The 18,975-nt window shown below is 36.9% G+C and overlaps 1 protein-coding gene across 2 annotated transcripts in view; it reads right to left on the reverse strand.

Annotated features, from left to right (window-relative positions):
- LOC121416971 (thrombospondin type-1 domain-containing protein 7A-like) overlaps positions 1-18,975 on the reverse strand; it is a 60,196-nt gene that overhangs the window by 22,276 nt on the left and 18,945 nt on the right. For both annotated transcript variants that reach the window (XM_041610509.1, XM_041610510.1), the window contains exons 6-9: positions 12,275-12,511; positions 3,052-3,315; positions 1,013-1,267; positions 462-683 (exon numbers count right to left, since the gene is read on the reverse strand). In XM_041610509.1, coding sequence (XP_041466443.1) covers positions 462-683; positions 1,013-1,267; positions 3,052-3,315; positions 12,275-12,511 — 978 coding nt within the window. The remainder of the gene's footprint in view (positions 1-461; positions 684-1,012; positions 1,268-3,051; positions 3,316-12,274; positions 12,512-18,975) is intronic.

Here is an 18,975-nt window from a genome sequence, read left to right on the forward strand (position 1 = left end):
GTGGTAGTAGCGGTAGTAGCGGTAGTAGCAGTAGAAGTAGTAGTAGTAGTAGTAGTAGTAGTAGTAGTAGTAGTAGTAGTAGTAGTAGTAGTAGTAGTAGTAGTAGTAGTAGTAGTAGTAGTAGTAGTGGTAGTAGTAGTAGTAGATGTAGCAGTAACAGCAGCAGCAGCAGTAGTAGTAGTAGTAGTAGGAGTAATAGTTGGAGGAAAAGTATAATTACATGTATACATGTAGTAGTTGTAGTAACAGAAGCAGCATCGCAAGTAGTTCGTTTAAATTTGAAGTAGTAGCAGTAGGACCAGTAGTAGTAATAGAAGTAGACATAGTAGCAGCAGAAGTATTTGTAGAAAAGCAGCTGCAGTACATGTAGTTGTAGTACTTTTACTTTTCCCCATTTATTAAATTCACGATGTCACAAAGCAGAATTTTGACCTTAACAAAAACGCTCTCGTCTTCCATACCATTTTCATCTGTCTCCTGGGGGCATGGTAGCCCTCCGTTGACCGGTAGAGTCAGGACATGCTTAGTCCTGGTCCTCATGGCATGTAGACCACATGAAGCACTGCAGGAGGACCAGGTACTCCATGGGCTTAGTTCACAGTCCTGAGGACAGGCTTTATCACAAGGCCTGGACCTTGCTGGCTCAGACCACACATCACATTGGCTGGGATCCGCAACAAACCCTATGTGAGAAAAAAACAAATAAAAAAATATACGGGATCATTTCATGAAGAGTTTTGTAAGTGATTTGCATCGACAAATGTTATAAGCAGCTGGAAATCCTTGTTATAAGGGGGGGGGGGATATTTCTGACAACTAAGCTTAAAAAAAATAAAGAGGTTGCAGGTCACTGCCATATTCAGAAGTATCCATATAAACAATTGATGACAAGCAAGATAAATTAAAAAAAAAATCAAAAAGTCAGTGACCTCTCTGCAACTACAATAAGATATAGATATATTATCCTCCACTCCCTGGGGAATGTTCCTGTATTCACAAAACATGCATGCACCTGTTTCCTCCTCACAGACCACGCTCCGTGACTGGTATCCGATCCCTTCTCCGCAGCTGGCCGTTCCGTTCATCAGGCATCCTCCCTCTTCAGGACCTCCTTCTCCACACATGGCTGTTGCATTCACTTGACATTCTCCCCACGCAGTGGCCTGCCAGGAGTACGTATGGCACGATACGTGGAGGTTGCATGGCTTGGTTTGGGTTAATTCGTCCTCCGGCAGGCAGGGGTTCAAATCTTTGTTGAATGGGTAGGCTGGCAGTAAAAGAGAGATGGAAATAGAAAGTGAGTCACAGATATCGAGACATTCTATTCTGATGCAATGTCAGCCTATACCTATTAGGTTGAAGTCATTGGAGATGTATATTATTCAGACAGTGTCCAAAAGTGATAAAGCGCCCTCTCATGGTAATACTGCCCTGTCCCTCCAACTGTCCCTTCAACTGGGCGTCGTGGCGTGCGCCTGTAATCCAAGCTATATTGGGAAGTTACAAATTGATGCAGAGGTTCGAGTCCTCGTCACGTCTTTCGGATGGTGACGTTAAAGGTCGGTCCCAGATGTAAATTATCACATCAGGGGCCTGTTGCATAAAACTCTTTACCTGAGAAAACTCTGGTAAAAACTGAAAACTGAGGTTAGTCTGATTTCTCCTAGTGACTTTAACACAGGGCAAAAACGCCGGTAAAAACAACCAGAGTTTTCTGAGCTTAAAGGTTTAATGCAACGGGCCCCTGATTGATACACGTCTGACAAAACTCAAATACACACACACACTCCATATAGATCTTGCAATCATTTGCGGGCGCGTCATGGTCTAGTGGTTCTGACTCTCGCCTTTCAAACAGAGGGTCGTGGGTTCGAATCCTAACCATGGCATGTTTTCCTTCAGCAAGAAATTTATTCGCAATGTGCTGCACTCGACCCAGGTGAGGTGAATGGGTACCCGGCAGGATTAATTCCTTGCATGCACTGAGCGCCGGTGATGGCAGCTCGAGCTAAAGCCGGGGTAATAATAGCAGCGCTACCGCTATTATTATTATTATTATTATTTTGCAGATTTAGGGAACGAGCAAATTAGCAAAATTATAGCAGGGCTTCAAATCTTTGTTGTATGGGAAGGCTGATAGAGAGAGAGAAGAGAGATGCAAAACGAGTCGGGGATATCAAAACATTCTTGTCTGATGTAATGTTAGCATGTGGAGCGTTGTGGCCCAGTGGATTAGTCTTCGGACTTTGAAACAGAGGGTCGTGGGTTCGAATCCCAGCCATGGTGTAATTTCCTTCAGCAAGAAACTGATCCACAATGTGCTGCACTCAACCCAGGTGAGGTAAATGGGTACCGGTAGGAAGTAATTCCTTAAAAAGCTGTGTGCGCTATGAACGCCTAGCTGAGCTGGGTAATATAGGAGCGCCTTGAGCACCTAACAAGGTGGATATAAATACCCTATATTATTATCATTTGCATATGTAGGTTGAGAAAAGGGGAGATGTACAGGCGTCACTAGCTTAATTACAACAGGGAGGCAAAAGATATCAATTCGACCTTACCCATTCCAGTTTTTTTTTATATTGCTGATTGACAAAAGTGTATGAATATGATTGACCATCTGACACTGATTATAGGGAGGGTGACTACTCACCTTCCTTTGCCTAAATTGAGAAGAAATAACAATGACTTTGGAACTACTTTTGACTGGCGGAAGAATTAGGGCTTCTTTACTGTAGTATAAGATGATGAAATTGACCCCGTCAGGAGATGTCTTCATAAATGCCAATTTATTTTTAAAATGAGGTCGAGGGATGGTCGAGTAGATGCAGATTGTCAGATATATATCCTATCCACTGGTAGTATACATTTCACCCTCTAATTTCATCGTGATTATTCATGAATTTTTTAAACGTGCCATTTTCACACACGAGACTATGGGAATGTTTTTCTTGAAATTTTCTCCTTCTCAATTCTTACCCCAAAAAAGAAAAAAACTTATGTATTTGATATTACTTACATTAGGATTCCAAGTTACAAGACAATCCTTACCTACGATTCTCCTATTTCTTTTCCTTACACCACCGTTCGGCCCGCAGGACACCGAACAATCACCCCAATCTGACCACTCGTTAACCACACAGTCTTCAGCGCAAGGTACGCGACAGGTTCCCTGTCTATCCGGCTTCGTCTTGCCAGCGCAGAACGACGCATCGACGCGTCTGTTGAGGGCGTTTATGCAGTATACCGCTCGGTGGCGGGTTCCCGGTCCGCAGTCATCATAGCCACGGTTCAGAAAGCACTTCGTCCATCGACCTGTGTAGCAAAGGCAAAAAGGATGCATAAGAAATTTTGGCCCGAATTCACAAAGGTGGTTTCGAAAACCCACGGTTGAATCCATGGTTTATGCAGATTTCCTGTATAAATTACGCTTAAGCGAGCGTATATTGGGAGCGTGTATAAACAATGTCAAATGCTGATGCGCGCTTTTGTCACAGTGCGCCAAATTGACGCCTGTTGCTATGGTTATCCACGCTATTTTATTCATGAGTCCACTGTTTTGAATAATGAGTCGACTCTTCAAACAGAGAACTCATGAATAAAATAGCATGGATAACCATGGTAACAGGCATCAATTTGGCGCACTGTGACAAAAGCGCGCATCAGCCTCGGAATTTTTTATACACACACCCGATATGCGTTGATTTAAGCGTAATTCATACTGCAGGAAATCTGCATAAACCATGGATTCAACCGTGGGTTCTTAAAGCCACCTTTGTGAATTCGGGCCTTTATGATTAGCAATTACAGAACTCTGAAACAGCACATTCTACTGTCGTTTCTAACTTGATAATGATCACATGATTTTAAGGACATATTCCAGATTTTAGAGAAAAAAAAGAAACCCCTACAATATCGGTGAAAAGTTTATGCAACATACAGTGGTGCCCAATAGATAGTGACCCCCACCAGGAAATGAACATATTTAGAGCCTTCAAGTTCTGCCATGTTCTAGATTTAATTGTGAAGTCTGATGATAACATATTACACTGATTAAAGTTTGTTTCTCTGGGCTCACTGAACATTGCAGTGTTGTGGTCTACATTCAACACTCGGCATGAAGGAGTGCATTTTGTGGTAGGGCTCACTAACCTTTGAGCACAACTGTTCAAATATGGCATCTGTATCCAAATGCGTTAAAAAATATAAAGTAAAAAGTAAGCACAACAAACTGCTCCTGGGTGGAAGAAAAGGTGCTTTTAGGACAAAGGAAAAATAGTTAGAGACAATAGAGAGATGAGATAAATTACAGTTAGGTTATGGAGATTCCATCTGACACTTCCAAGGACAGATTTGCGATTGATACGATCAACTACAACTATGGAAAGCAAGCAATGTCAATATCTAAAACACATGTTTGTTCAAAATATTTTTTTTTAGATATGATGTATATTCAGACATCCATCTTTTTCTTGACAATTATGTGACTGTGCTTCTCTTTGCTCACAAGGTACATTGTGCAAATTTTCCGAAGAAAAAAATTATGACATTGATGGATTTCCATATAGTTTATAGATTGATTGGATCAATCGTAGCTCTTTGTAAGACAGGGCCCTAGTCCAACACCAGTCTCATGATTGGATGAATTGTTTGATTATGAACCAAACTTAAAGTAAACTAGAATTTAATTCGTCATGCGGACGAATTAGGTGGTCTGTCATGATTTGTCATTCAGTGTCGGCTAATGTATGAAATAAATCATTTAGATACATTGATAATCTTGATCGTAGACATCCTAACAATAAGTTTTGACCATTGCTAAATGTGATTATTGATGTGGTGATGACAATCGTCAGACATACATCTTCAAACAGATACATACAAGATAGATGATTATATATATATAGATGGATGGAGCGATGGATGGATCAAGTGATCGATTGAGAGATAAATGATAGGTGGTTATATTAATAAAACATAGATAGACAGACAGACATATAGATAGATAAATAGATAGATAGAGACAAATAGATTGATATAGATAGATAGCCAGACAGACATACATATAGAAAGATAGAGACAGGCAGATAGATTGATGGATATATAGAACGATAGATAGATATACATATCTAAACAGATAGATATGTTATATTAGACAGAGAGAGAGATAGATAGATACATACACAAAGTAGGTAGATAGAGAGATAGACATATATATGGATAGATAGACAGATTTATAACAGAAAGCGGATGGACGGATATGATTAGATAGATATAATACGAAAAAAATTAATTATAATCTGTTTTATTTTGCAATATTTTAGCTATTAATTATTAGAATTGTTATAATTGATCATGCGCAAGAGAGTAAAAAAAAAAAAAAAAATCATGTTCACCCGCGGACTCGAACCCCTGCCCGCATGATTGAATGAGATGCAAGTCTGACGCCTAACCGATTGAGCTAGCATATTTCCCATAGACTTTACACGTAAGCAAATTTGAGAATTACAAGTCCAATTTTGCAAGCGAAATACAGGCATGATCCCGGCATCTGATCAAAAAATGGAGGGCACACATACGAAAGCTTAGAATCTCAGCTACAACATACTAAAAGCTCAGGGAAAACCGACAAGAAAAAATGGAGATATGGCTCACGAAATAGAGGAATGTCGAATCTAGTTTTGAGAAAAAGTCATGTCCCATAGAGATTACACGCAAAATGAGGAAAAATGACATGCCTTTATTATTTGCAATTTTTCAGGATGATCCGTTTATTAAAATAAAAAATAAAGGCAATATGTCATAAAGAGTAAGAATTTAGCTACAACATATCGAAAATTGGGCGATAATTGACCAATATTCACGGAGTTAAAGCCTAATTTGCATAATTATTATGACGTCATAACAAGGAAAATCAATATTTTGACTTCCGACGCCATTTTGATGACGTCATGATCAAATTGAGGGACAATGGTGACATGAAATCAAATCTACAACTCATACTCTATCGATATATGAAAAAAAAATTGGGGGTCAATGGACTATATAAAGAGCTATAGTGAATTTTCAATAGGCTTGTTTTTGCCCATATACGGCCTATAGTGAGAGCTCGCGCGCACACGTGCTGCAAACTTTAATGGGTGTTAATTTCGTTATCATTGGTCATAGAGAGCTAAATTGGGTATCAAATTGTTCAAAATTATATTATCGATGCAATGATGTAAAAAAAACGGTGTTTTTGCACTGCGTTAAGGCATTACGCGCGGAAACGCGCACGCACACGTGTGCGCGCGCAAATTTTTAAAATGCTTAGAATGACCTAAAACGTACTCTTGTTTGGTCAAAAAGTGATTTTGAGCATTTTTAAATTTTGACGCGCGCGTACGCGCGCGTCGTGACCTTCAGGTGACCTTTGATGACATGACCTGATGACCCTTGACCTGAAGTCAATATGATGTTAATTTGATTGATTTTTGATAATTGATAATGGAGATATGATTGGTAATGTGATTTTACAAAATGGCGCCTAGATGACGTCATCATCATCTGATGACCTTGAAAAGCTTACTCTGACGTGTCCATGACAGATCCTATGTATGACGAAAAATTCAGCAAAATTGATTCAGCCGATTCGGAGAAAAGTTGGCGACAAACATAGGTGCGAAAAATAAATCAATGAACTGCTAACAATTACAATTAAAATACTAGATTTTAATTCGTCATTAGGACGAATTAGGTGGTCTGTCATGAAATTTCATTAGGTGTCGTGTCGGCTAATGTATGAACTAAATCATTAGACAATCTTGATCATAGACATCATGGGAGTAAATTTTGACCATTGCTAATTCCCGGTGCTTAATACTCACTCTGTAATGTGTGATGACAAACGTGATGTTTATAAATATGTTGGTGATAATGCAATACAAAATGAAGTTTGGTGCACGTAAAATGCATTAAAAACAACTCAGAAATTGGCTTTCCGAAATTGCGCTATGAAAGGAGCCTTCATTTTCAGAGCAGCTCATTTTTAATCGACAGTTTATGTTTTTTTTGCAAAATCTTTTTAAAAATTCTTTACTCAGTAAGCAACTTTTCTTTTAAGATTACAAGCAAGAATTTTCACAATGTCAGTGGGTATCAAATTCACAGAATGCGTGAAAATTCATGATACTTTTTGAAAACTAAAATATCTTAAATATTTTTATTCAAAACTTTTGCTAAATTTGAATTATTTTTAATGAGAAATTTCACAGTGCTACAATTTCACAGCATTCACTTCAAAACTCATCAGTGATGTATTAGATGAAAGGAATATTTTTTTTTGGGGGGGGGGAATGTTACATTTCACATTATATTTTCCGTCAAGAATTTTCAATATCCATTTATTAATTGTGTATGACTTTAACTTTTAATTGAAAATTCTTTCTTAATGATTTTACTAGAAAAAATTCAGGTGAAAGATTCAAATACAGGCAATTTTCCCGCAAAATTTCGGGAAAATATGTATTTAAGTAAATTGCATAATTTTTTATTTTACAGAAGGCATATGAAAATTTGTTATATGTTATATTTAGTGAAAAGCGAATAAAACAAAAATCCGGAAATTTCCACAAAATGTCCGGAATGAAATTTTTCAACACAACAGCATTTCAATATTGTAGCGTTTACAAAGAAAATACATAAATGATGTTCTACAATGTTAAAATTACCTCTTAAAAAGTTCCGGAAAAATTACAAAAATGTCCTACGTGAAAAAACGCAAAACCAGTTGGCTTGAAATTTATAGGAAGACCGTAAAATTGATTAATAAAATATTTTCTTAAGAAAATTCTCAAAAAATAGGCCCAGAAAAAATTTGGAAAAACTTAAACAGGTCACAACACATTGATGCTGTGGTCAAAAGTGAAAATTATTCACACGTTATTTGTAGAGAATTTTTTCGACTACATCATATCAAAATTTGAGAGAAAACTGACCACTAATAATGAAGATACGGTCAAATATGCATAAATACGTTGACGTATGTTGCGAAAATGTGTAATTTTTATTTTTTAAGCAATTTTGTGGTATTTATGCAATTTCCAAATGAGATATTGAGTATATTGACGAGTGAGGAAAAATTGGGGGTCAACGGACTCCCTGAAGAGCTACAGTGAATTTTATATAGGCATATTTTTGCCCACTTATGACTTATTTTGCGAGTTTGCACGCGCGTGCAATGCAAATTTGAATGGACGCGCATTCCGGTATTATTGGTCGTAAGAGGCTGAATGAGGTATCAAATTAATCAGAAGATCATGGACAATGGACAGACATAAAATAAATGACGACTCGAAGAGGCATAGCGATGATAGGAGCAAGAACGCGCACGCATACCTGTGCGCGCGCAAATTCTTGACATGCTCAAAATGGCCTGAAACGTACCCAAACTTGACCACGGTTGATTTGGAGAATTTTTAAAATTTTGACGCGCGCGTACGTGCGCGTCGTGACCTTAGCATGACCTCTGTTGACATGTCCTGATGACTTGTCACCTGAACTTGATATGATGCAAATATGGATGATTTTTGATGATTAGTTGCGATGATATGATCAATCATTTAATTTCACAAAATGGCGCCTAGATGACGTCATCATGATTTGATAACCTTGAAAAGTTTCGTTTGGCATGTCCATAATGATTGCCATACATGACATGAAAATCAAGGAAATTGACATGCCCGATATTGAGATAAAGTGGTTACTAGCTTTGGCAATAAAAATAAAGAAAATTCTGACGAATATAATAGGTGATCTGTCATATTCATGACAGACCACCTAAAAAGGGTTAAAAAAAAAAAAAAAAAAAAAAAAAGAGTCGAGCGAGGTTTGAACCACCAGCCCCTGCATTACCAGTCAGGTGCGTTATCCAGTCGACCACAATTCTTTTCGACGAACTGCTTGTGCAAAACGGGAAACTTATTGTCAATGTAAATTTTTCCAAGTAGAAAATTGGCATGATGACAAACCTCTAAAAATTCTAGTTTTGAGAGTAGTACAAGCTTTAAAATAAACCAATGGACATATTACCTAAAGGATACATTTTAAGCTAAAACATATTGAAAATTTGGCGAGAAAAGACCAATATTTACGGAATTAGAATGAATTTACATGAGTGTGGTGATATCATGAAACAGAAAACGTTAATTTTTAGTTCAGACGCCATCTTGATGACGTCACGATGTTTTTAAGGGTCAAATGTGTCATGAAATCATATCTCCTATTCATACTCTATTCGAATAGGAAAAAAAAATTGGGGGTCAACGGACTCCCTGAAGAGCTACAGTGAATTTTATATAGGCATATTTTTGCCCACTTATGACTTATTTTGCGAGTTTGCACGCGCGTGCAATGCAAATTTGAATGGACGCGCATTCCGGTATTATTGGTCGTAAGAGGCTGAATGAGGTATCAAATTAATCAGAAGATCATGGACAATGGACAGACATAAAATAAATGACGACTCGAAGAGGCATAGCGATGATAGGAGCAAGAACACGCACGCATACCTGTGCGCGCGCAAATTCTTGACATGCTCAAAATGGCCTGAAACGTACCCAAACTTGACCACGGTTGATTTGGAGAATTTTCAAATTTTGACGCGCGCGTACGTGCGCGTCGTGACCTTAGCATGACCTCTGTTGACATGTCCTGATGACTTGTCACCTGAACTTGATATGATGCAAATATGGATGATTTTTGATGATTAGTTGCGATGATATGATCAATCATTTAATTTCACAAAATGGCGCCTAGATGACGTCATCATGATTTGATAACCTTGAAAAGTTTCGTTTGGCATGTCCATAATGATTGCCATACATGACATGAAAATCAAGGAAATTGACATGCCCGATATTGAGATAAAGTGGTTACTAGCTTTGGCAATAAAAATAAAGAAAATTCTGACGAATATAATAGGTGATCTGTCATATTCATGACAGACCACCTAATGAGTCCACTGTAGACACAGTGATAAAGTAGATCTACATATTGCGAGTTTAAGTTTCAAAGACATCATGGGAAACAGGCCTGTGGAATTCTCTTTGGAAACCATGATCAGCAATGATCAGACATGATCAGCAACCTAATGATGTACTTGTATTATGGTGCTCTTTGACAGACAACCAAGTATTGAATGCTAGATATTCTTGTATAGTTATTTTTCTCCCTTCCTGTAATATGCTCTTCAGTGCCTTGAGCATCTAACTATTAAGATGGAAAGCATGTTATACTAATTCTATGTATTATTATAATTTTATTATTGAAAAGCAGTAGGCCTATCATGCAAAGTGTAGCTGAGACCAAATGGTAATCAATTAGACTAAATTGATAGTAGACCACATGGCCCGTATTCGATTAAACAAAGGCCACGGTCTAACACTGTGCTAAAATTACAGGAAGCCAAAATTGTCAAAAGTTTGTTCACTTAGTACGTTTGTTATGTTCGTTGCGGCCTTTCATTATGCTAAAATGAAGAGGAAAACTAATTATTATTCCCAAAGAGTTATGAATGATCTGAGTAACAGATGAACCTATTTAAAATATGGCGTCACGGTTGGCTTTCCATAGTTAGAACACAACTTTAGACCAGAGCTTACGTACATCCCAAAATACGGGCCAACGAGTTTAGACCATTTTGTATTAGATTTTCTGAAAAAGTAGAACACTGCCTACACACCAAGTGACTATGATCCGAATCATTTGATTCAATTGAATTAAACATGCACATAATGCAAGGATAGGGGAAGGAGGGGGGGGGGGTTATTAGTATCAGGATATACCAATGATGGAGGGGTGTAAAATAAAGCACTGAGTCATTGGGGAGTACAACATGAGGATATTGTCAAAAAACATCCTGCCATAATTGTTTCCCTCTTGGGATGATCGCCCGCGATAATGAACTTTTCTTGCAAATCCATGTCACAGTGTCCTTAATGTGATAATTAGATCATGTAGTCATTTGGGAGGAAAGTAATGTGGAGGAAAGAACTAGGCACTGAAGAGGATAGGGGTTTGGTTGGGGGTCAATTAGATAAGAGGGGGGGGGTATGCTACAGACATGCACCAAGTCCAGAAGTACCGGTTGCAAAAGCAGGTCTGAGCCCTCTTTTACAAAGAGCTGCGATTTTGATAATTTGACCATGTGCTGATTGAAACTTAGAACTCAGAAAATTATGTAGTTGTAATGTGAAGTAAGGATGGTACACAGACATAGCAACAGACCTGGGAGGCGTTTCATGAAAGGACTTGTCGGACGTTTTATCCGACAAGTCCCATTTAATCCGACAGTTACCATAGGAACAGTGCCTCTCAGCCCAATCAAAATCATGGAAAGATGTCAGATCTGACAACTTGTCGGATGAAAATATTGATGAAATGCTCCCAAGGGTCATTGCATAACCCATTGAAAAGGCTCTTGACCATTAATAAACAATCCATTAACAGCATACAGGTACAGTCCGACCTCTCTTATCCGGCCTCCCCTTATCCGGATCTCTCTATTATCCGGACGCACACTTGCCGAGATTTTATTTTTTAATCCTATTACGGTACGTGAGGAAATGAGATTTCAATATAAACTCAATCCTATACGTAAACTCTCTTAGATTAAATATATTTCCCAACATTCACCCTACACCAAACATATTTTTCATGAAAATATCTCACCCAAATCACCAAAAGAACTTCAGGAATGATAATTTCCAGTAAATCAGGGTGCAGCACAAACATTTCATCACGTTTCTCTTTTTGCTTCGCGTGAAAAACAACACATGTCTTGCTAGCTAACTTTAGGCCTCAATACGGACAGCGCCATCTATCATGTTTGAGCCTACAGTCAGTGGAACAATGGCTGACATTGCAAAGCTGCGATACCCGTCACGATGATCTAATTTTAAAACTTGGTTTCATCGAGTCATTCACTTTCTTTTGAGGTATGCTCGATGTATACCTCAGTCATTTTAGCAGGTAAATTATCCAAGAGTTTTGGCCATCGATCGATTTAATTTCCATAAAAACAATGCCTATAATTTGCAGACTCTGCAGTAAATATTGTCTTTACCGTACGCCCACTTAGTGTAGCTACTGCCGGTGGCCTGGGGAGGCAGTCGGCAGCGCAGCTGCGTGTATTTAATATTGGGTCTCCCAGATCTGGATAATTCCCTTATCCGGATTGGTGCTGGTCCCAACGTGTCCGGATAAGAGAGGTCGGACTGTATGTTACCCAACTTACCGATATGCCACCATGCACATTCAATGGCTTCGCATGCCCTCAGCTCAACAAGCGATGGGCACTCCTGGCCGTCAAACAGCGTCTCCACCAGCACTTCTCGGTAGCGCATCTGAACGGCGCCCTCACCGCAACTCTTTGTACAGGATGACCAGTGTGACCAGTGGCCGACTTCACAGTCCACCGGGCAGTCAAGGTAGCAGGCCCGATTGGCGACAGGTTTGAAGATGCTTGTGGAATCTGATTAGCAGAAGGGGAAATAATATAGGTTTTTATATTTAACACATTTCATTGGAAGCTGTTAGTGATGAAAGGGTGAGACCACTCTATGAAAATTCTAACCTTGTGAATCAAGAAACAATCTTGATTGACAAGAGTTTTTTTCAGATTTACCGATTTCACAAGAAATTATTGTTACAAGTCTTTTTTCAGAACTAATGCATATTGATGGAATTTGCTCTACTTTTGTCCTCGTGTGAGAAAGAATAATGAAAGTCCTATCACTCCTCTTCTTGTCATCTTCTTCTTCTTCTACTTTTTTCGTATTTAATTTTCTTCCTCACCCTTCTCTCTTTTCCTCTTCTTCTGATCTTTCTTCTTTTCTTGTTCCCTTCTTCACATCCTTTGTCTACTCCTTCATGGTTCCCCCCCTCTCCCCTCTTCTCCTCCTCCTCGGACTCCTCCTCTTCTTCTTATTCTTCTTCTTTTTTTTTCTTCTTCAATTTCTCCCTTCTTCTCAAACTTCTTCATCTCCGTTATCTTCTTTGTCTTCTCTTTTCTCTTCTTCTTCTCCTACTACTTTTAACTTTTTCTACTCCTTCCTCTTCCCTTTGGACTCTTCTTCGTCTTCTTTCAATATTTTCTTTTCCCCCCCCCGCTCACCTTTACCTTTGTATACCAAGAGAAAACTTTATTGATTGTATTCAACAATACATTAAGGTGGAAGTGACATCACATTGAAAATAAACCTTCCACGTTTCCTCTTTGAAAAACAATGAACAGCCATTCAGACTGTTAACCAAATAGCATATCATAGACCATGGTCTAGTTCCATGTAATAATACACAATTTCTATATTAAATTTACTATCAGCATATCAGATTGAGGGATTTTTCGTGACATTCAACTTTTAATAACAATAATAACAACAACAACAACAACAACAACAATAACAATAACAAAAATAATAATAATAACAATAACAATAACAATAATAATAATAATAATAATAATAATAATAATAATAACAATAACAATAATAATAATAATAATAATAATAATAATGATAATAATAATAATAATAATAATAATAATAATAATAATAACAATAACAATAATAATAATAATAATAATAATAATAATAATAATAATAATAATAACAATAATAATAACAATAACAATAACAACAACAACAACAACAACAACAACAACAATAATAATAATAATAACAATAACAATAACAATAATAATAATAATAATAATAATAATAATAATAACAATTATAATAATAATAATAATAATAGGCATTTATATAGCGCCATCTATCTAGAAATATTCTATTCCGAGGCACGTTGTTATTATTATTATTACCCTGGCTTTAGCTCGAGCTGCCTTTCAGCGCTCATGCATTCAAGGAATTAATCCTGCCGGGTACCCATTCACCTCACATGGGTCGAGTGCAGCACAATGTGGATGAATTTCTTGCTGAAGGAAATTACGCCATGGCTGGGATTCGAACCCACGACCCTCTGTTTCAAAGTCAGAAGATCCACTGGGCTACAACGCTCCACATTTTATTTTATTGCACATATGTTAATATAAGATGTTTCATGAAACGGGCCCAAGGACCCGATACCCTTTCATCATTAAACTTAGTGTCATGCCAGGAAATTTTGCGAGACATTTTGTCAATAAGTACCCCTCCCCCTTTTGAGCACACAATATTATCTTGACTGAGAACCAATTTTGACAAAAAAAGCTTGGTCAACCAGCACCCAACATTGAAGTCAAGCCAACTTTGTATTGATAGGCACTGATCTTTCTTTAACGGCCCCTACAGAAATTTAAGCGTGCCGCTTGCTAGTAACTAGCATGCGACTAGCAGGGCGCTCGCTTAATAAGCGAGTGCATGCTAGCGAACAGTCCCTGCTCGTTAAAAGATCGCTTAACTATTACTCTGTACGCATATTACACGCTTATTAAGCTAGCCGCATGCTAGTTACTAGCATGCCGCAAGCTTGCGCAAGCTAGTCGCACGCTTGCCGCAAGCTTGAAAATTTCTGTGGGGGATTTCTTTAAAGGATGGGTGGGTGGCTTTATATTCAAGTATGTTTAGCAATCTTTGAAGGCTAGAATTCAGAAAAACTACACTTGTGTCTGTGTGTTTGTTTATATTATTATCATTATCTTTCATTAATTGCTGTAATTTTGTAATGGAACTAAGTTAGGGGCTTACCTTTTGCAAAAGCTTACATGTACCTTTGTTTTTCGGCAAGACTCTCCGTTTTACTTTTAAATACAATTGTCATCTGAGGTAATTTATCAAATTGTGTTCCTAAAATCTACGATTATGTTTATATATATATATTATATCATGTCTTGTAGTATTTTCGACCTTGTTACGTTATGTTTATCATATTACACTGTATGTACAATTGTGAAACGGAAATCGATAAATCAAATCAAATATTATTATTAATATTTCTAAGACATGAAGGTGCAAAGGAGGAGTTGGAACATTTATCTTAGACTAGAATTTAAAAAAACTAGAATTTAATTCGTCATGCGGACGAATTAGGTGGTCTGTCTTTATTATTGCCATCATGATCACTATTACCACGTTCATGCAGATCAATGTGATCTTCATGATGACAACTGAATGTTCATTATGGATGGAATACTTGTGAAAGACAGGAGATGATAAAGCACTGTGAACAGGGTCTCTTTGATGTATGACAATACATGTGATATGAAAAAAAAGTAATTAAAATTTTTATCTTGCTAAGTTTTAACTTTTATACCTTTTAATTATCATAAAGGATCATGTAAGAGGTGGCAAAAAGAAAAAAAATCATCTTGTTCACCCCCAGGACTCGAACCTGTGCCCCGAGAACACAAGTCAAGTGCGTTATCCATTGAGCCACGATATTCCCCATAGAGATTACACGTAAGCAATTTTGAGAATTACAATTCCAATTTTGCAAGTGAAAAACGGGCATGATCTCGGCATCTGATCAAAAAATGGAGGGCACACTTCCGAAAGCTTAGAATCTCAGCTACAACATATTACAAGCTCAGGGAATACTGAAAAGAGAAAATAGAGATATGGCTCACGAAATAGAGGAATGTCGAATCTAGTTTTGAGAAAAAGTCATGTCCCATAGAGATTACACGCAAAATGAGGAAAAATGACATGCCTCTTTTCATCGCTGTTTTACGCAATGATGCGTTTCTAAAATTGAAATTTTATGATAATTAAGGAGATAAAGTACATTCTAAACTACAACATATCGAAATCTGGGCGAAAAACGATCTATATTTGAGAAGTTACAACCAAATTTGCATAAATTTAATGACGTCATTTTTGAAAAAAGGAAATTTTTAGTTTAGGCGCCATTTTGATGACGTCATGATCAAATTGAGGGACATTGATGACATGAAATCAAATTTACAACTAATACCCTATCGATATATGAAAAAAAAATTGGGGGTCAACGGACTATTTAAAGAGCTACAGTGAATTTTCAATAGGCATGTTTTTGCCCATATATGGCCTATAGTGAGAGCTCGCGCGCACACGTGCTGCAAAGTTTAACGGGTGTTAATTTCGTTATTAATGGTTGTAGAAGGTTGATCAAGGTATCAAATTGTTCAGAAATTTATTATCAATGCAATGATGTAAAAAAAACGTTGTTTCTGTGTTGCGTTAGGGCGTTATGCGCGGAAGCATATGCGCGCGCACAAATTTTTGAAATGCTCAAAATGACCTGAAACGTACCCAAAAAAATTTATAGGTCATTTAGACGATTTTTTTACCTTTGACGCGCGCGCGCGTCATGACCTTTACATGACCTTTGATGACATTGACAGTTGACCCTTGACATGAAGTTAATGTCATGTAAATATTGTTAATTTTTGATAATTGATAATGAAGATATGATCAAATGAAGAATTTTACAAAATGGCGCGTAGATGACGTCATCATAACCATATGACCTTCAAAAGCTTAGTATGCCGTCTCTATGATAGATTCTATGTATGACGAAAAAATCAGCAAAATTGATTCAGCCAATTCCGAGAAAAGTTGGCGACAAACATAGGTGCTAAAAATAAATAATAAAGAAAGAAAATTCTGACGAAATCAATAGGTGATCTGTCATAGACAGACCACCTAAAAAGAAAAAATGAATCACAAATCAACCACCACTACACAGAATGGAGAACAGAAAGTTGTTTAAAATAAACAAAACATAGACAAGTTAAAGTATTTTTCCTGAATTCTAGCCTAAAAAGACTGTCCACCACATCCTTGATTAAATACCTAAGTAGTAGTTAAAAATAAACAAAAGATAGACACTACTTAAGTATATTTTTCCTGAAAACAGTACAAACCTTCCTCCAGGAAATAAGCTATAACACCATAGTATATACTATAACCTTATATTATTTCCTTTTGATGTGTTGGCATGGCAACCGGCAATTACACTGTTTTTGAGCGAACAATATTAATCCAATTGTTAAGGTTCTTGAAAAATGTCCCACCCCCAAAAAATAATGAAATTAAACAATAATAATCAATAAAAAAATAAAATAAATAGAAATAGGAATAGGAATAATGAAATAAATAATAAAACAAACTAAAATGAAATAAAATAAAATCAAGGTGCATAGAAAAAGTCATTTTTTTAAGCTTCAACAAACTGAAAAGAAAGAGGAAAGTAATGAAAAGTAAGAAGAAAATGGAGTAGTCTGTAAATGAAAAGAATGGACCAAGAATAAAAAGAAGAAAAGATGATGATGAAGAAGAAGATGAAGGAGAAGGAGAAAAAAGAAATGGGAGGATTACAAAAAAGAAGTAATAACATACATACAGTACATACAAAGAAGAATAACAATAATAATGATAATAACAACAATAATAATAATGTTACTACAAATAATACTAATAAACCAATAATGATGATAATCAATAACAATAACAACAACAACAATCTTCTCTTTATCCTTTCTAATGCAAACACAGTCTAATCCCTCTAAAGATATTTAAGCCTTAAGGCAAATATGGGTGTCTAGATGGTCATAATAGTCCCATTACTGACACCTACTTTAAGATTATTTGATTAATAGGAGGATATCACAGATGAGTGTGGATAGAAGCAGTAATACAAATTGATACATCCTCATCATTTCCTCTACCCATTAAAGCCTGCCTTATCTCATTTTGACAAATTAGAGGTTTGACCAGCAGGGTGCATTCACACTAGCTCAAGATAGCAATTAGATTGCAAAAAAATGAGAGCTTATCTCATTTTGACAAATTAGAGGTTTGACCAGCAGGGAGTGTTCGCACTAGTTCAAGATAGCAATTAGATTGCAAAAAAAATGGAAATGAACCATGCCTCATCTCATTTTGATAAATCACAGGTTTGACTAGCAGGGTGCGTTCACACTTGTTCAAGAAGGCAATTTGATTGCAAGGAGTGCGCATACGAATATATAAGGATAAGCTAAGTCCATTGTTGATACCTCAAGTAAATCAAGAAACTTAAAAGATCTTTTTTATAGTCCAATATAAAGGATTCTAGTCATCTTTTACATCATTTTGGGCACCATTACGAGTAGGTGGAATTTCAGGACATAGTTTAAACACAAGAGAGGCTAATGTTCAAGCAACAATTTTCCCATTTTTAATCAATAAAAAGCAGAGATGTTTTGATACTCAATTGGGAATGAAGAATCACCAGAAATATTTCAGAAATTCATGGAGGAATATATGATATTAAGTACAACTTAAGAAAGGTATCAATTGATGTCGAAATCAACTGCATTTAACGCAATCTAATTTAAACGTGAATTTGACAATTGGTAATTCGGTGAGACGACAACTGCTCCATGCTTTATTTCTTCTAAGATGTAGGGTTAGGGTTATAGGGTTACAAAAGAGTCTATGTTAGGTTTAGGATAGGGTACAGTGTTAGATCCAGGGATGAAGTGGGTCATCCAATCAGCGTGTGGAATTTACAGTGGAGGAATACTCGCTGGAGAAATAGTCGTCACAGGAAATGTCTTGGAACAAGTAACCGGGGGGGGGGTTCACAAACATTTAAGTACGACTTAAGTTGCACTTAAATGCCGAGGCGTACATGATATTCAACGTGCAATCTCATTGATAGATACACATTAGCGCACGTCCTCATGACACAATCGCACTCAGTATTTAAGTGCGACTCTAAGTCGTACTTAAATCTTTGTGAAACACCCCCACGGATGGTTGCTTTTACCTCAACATAGCGATTTGATTGTAAAAAATTGGGAATGGAGAAATGAGGGAAATTGCAAGGAGGGATATCTAAAGATATAATTATAGGTAGACAGAACTGAATTCAATTTGTCTAGCTTCCAGTCTAGCAACTTTATCTGTCAAGTGGAAATAAATGAACATTAATACACCTCATTAGCAGTATTCATTACAGTCCTTGCATAAT

Source organism: Lytechinus variegatus, chromosome 6 (genome assembly GCF_018143015.1).
Source record: "Lytechinus variegatus isolate NC3 chromosome 6, Lvar_3.0, whole genome shotgun sequence".
Lineage (NCBI taxonomy): Eukaryota > Metazoa > Echinodermata > Echinoidea > Temnopleuroida > Toxopneustidae > Lytechinus > Lytechinus variegatus.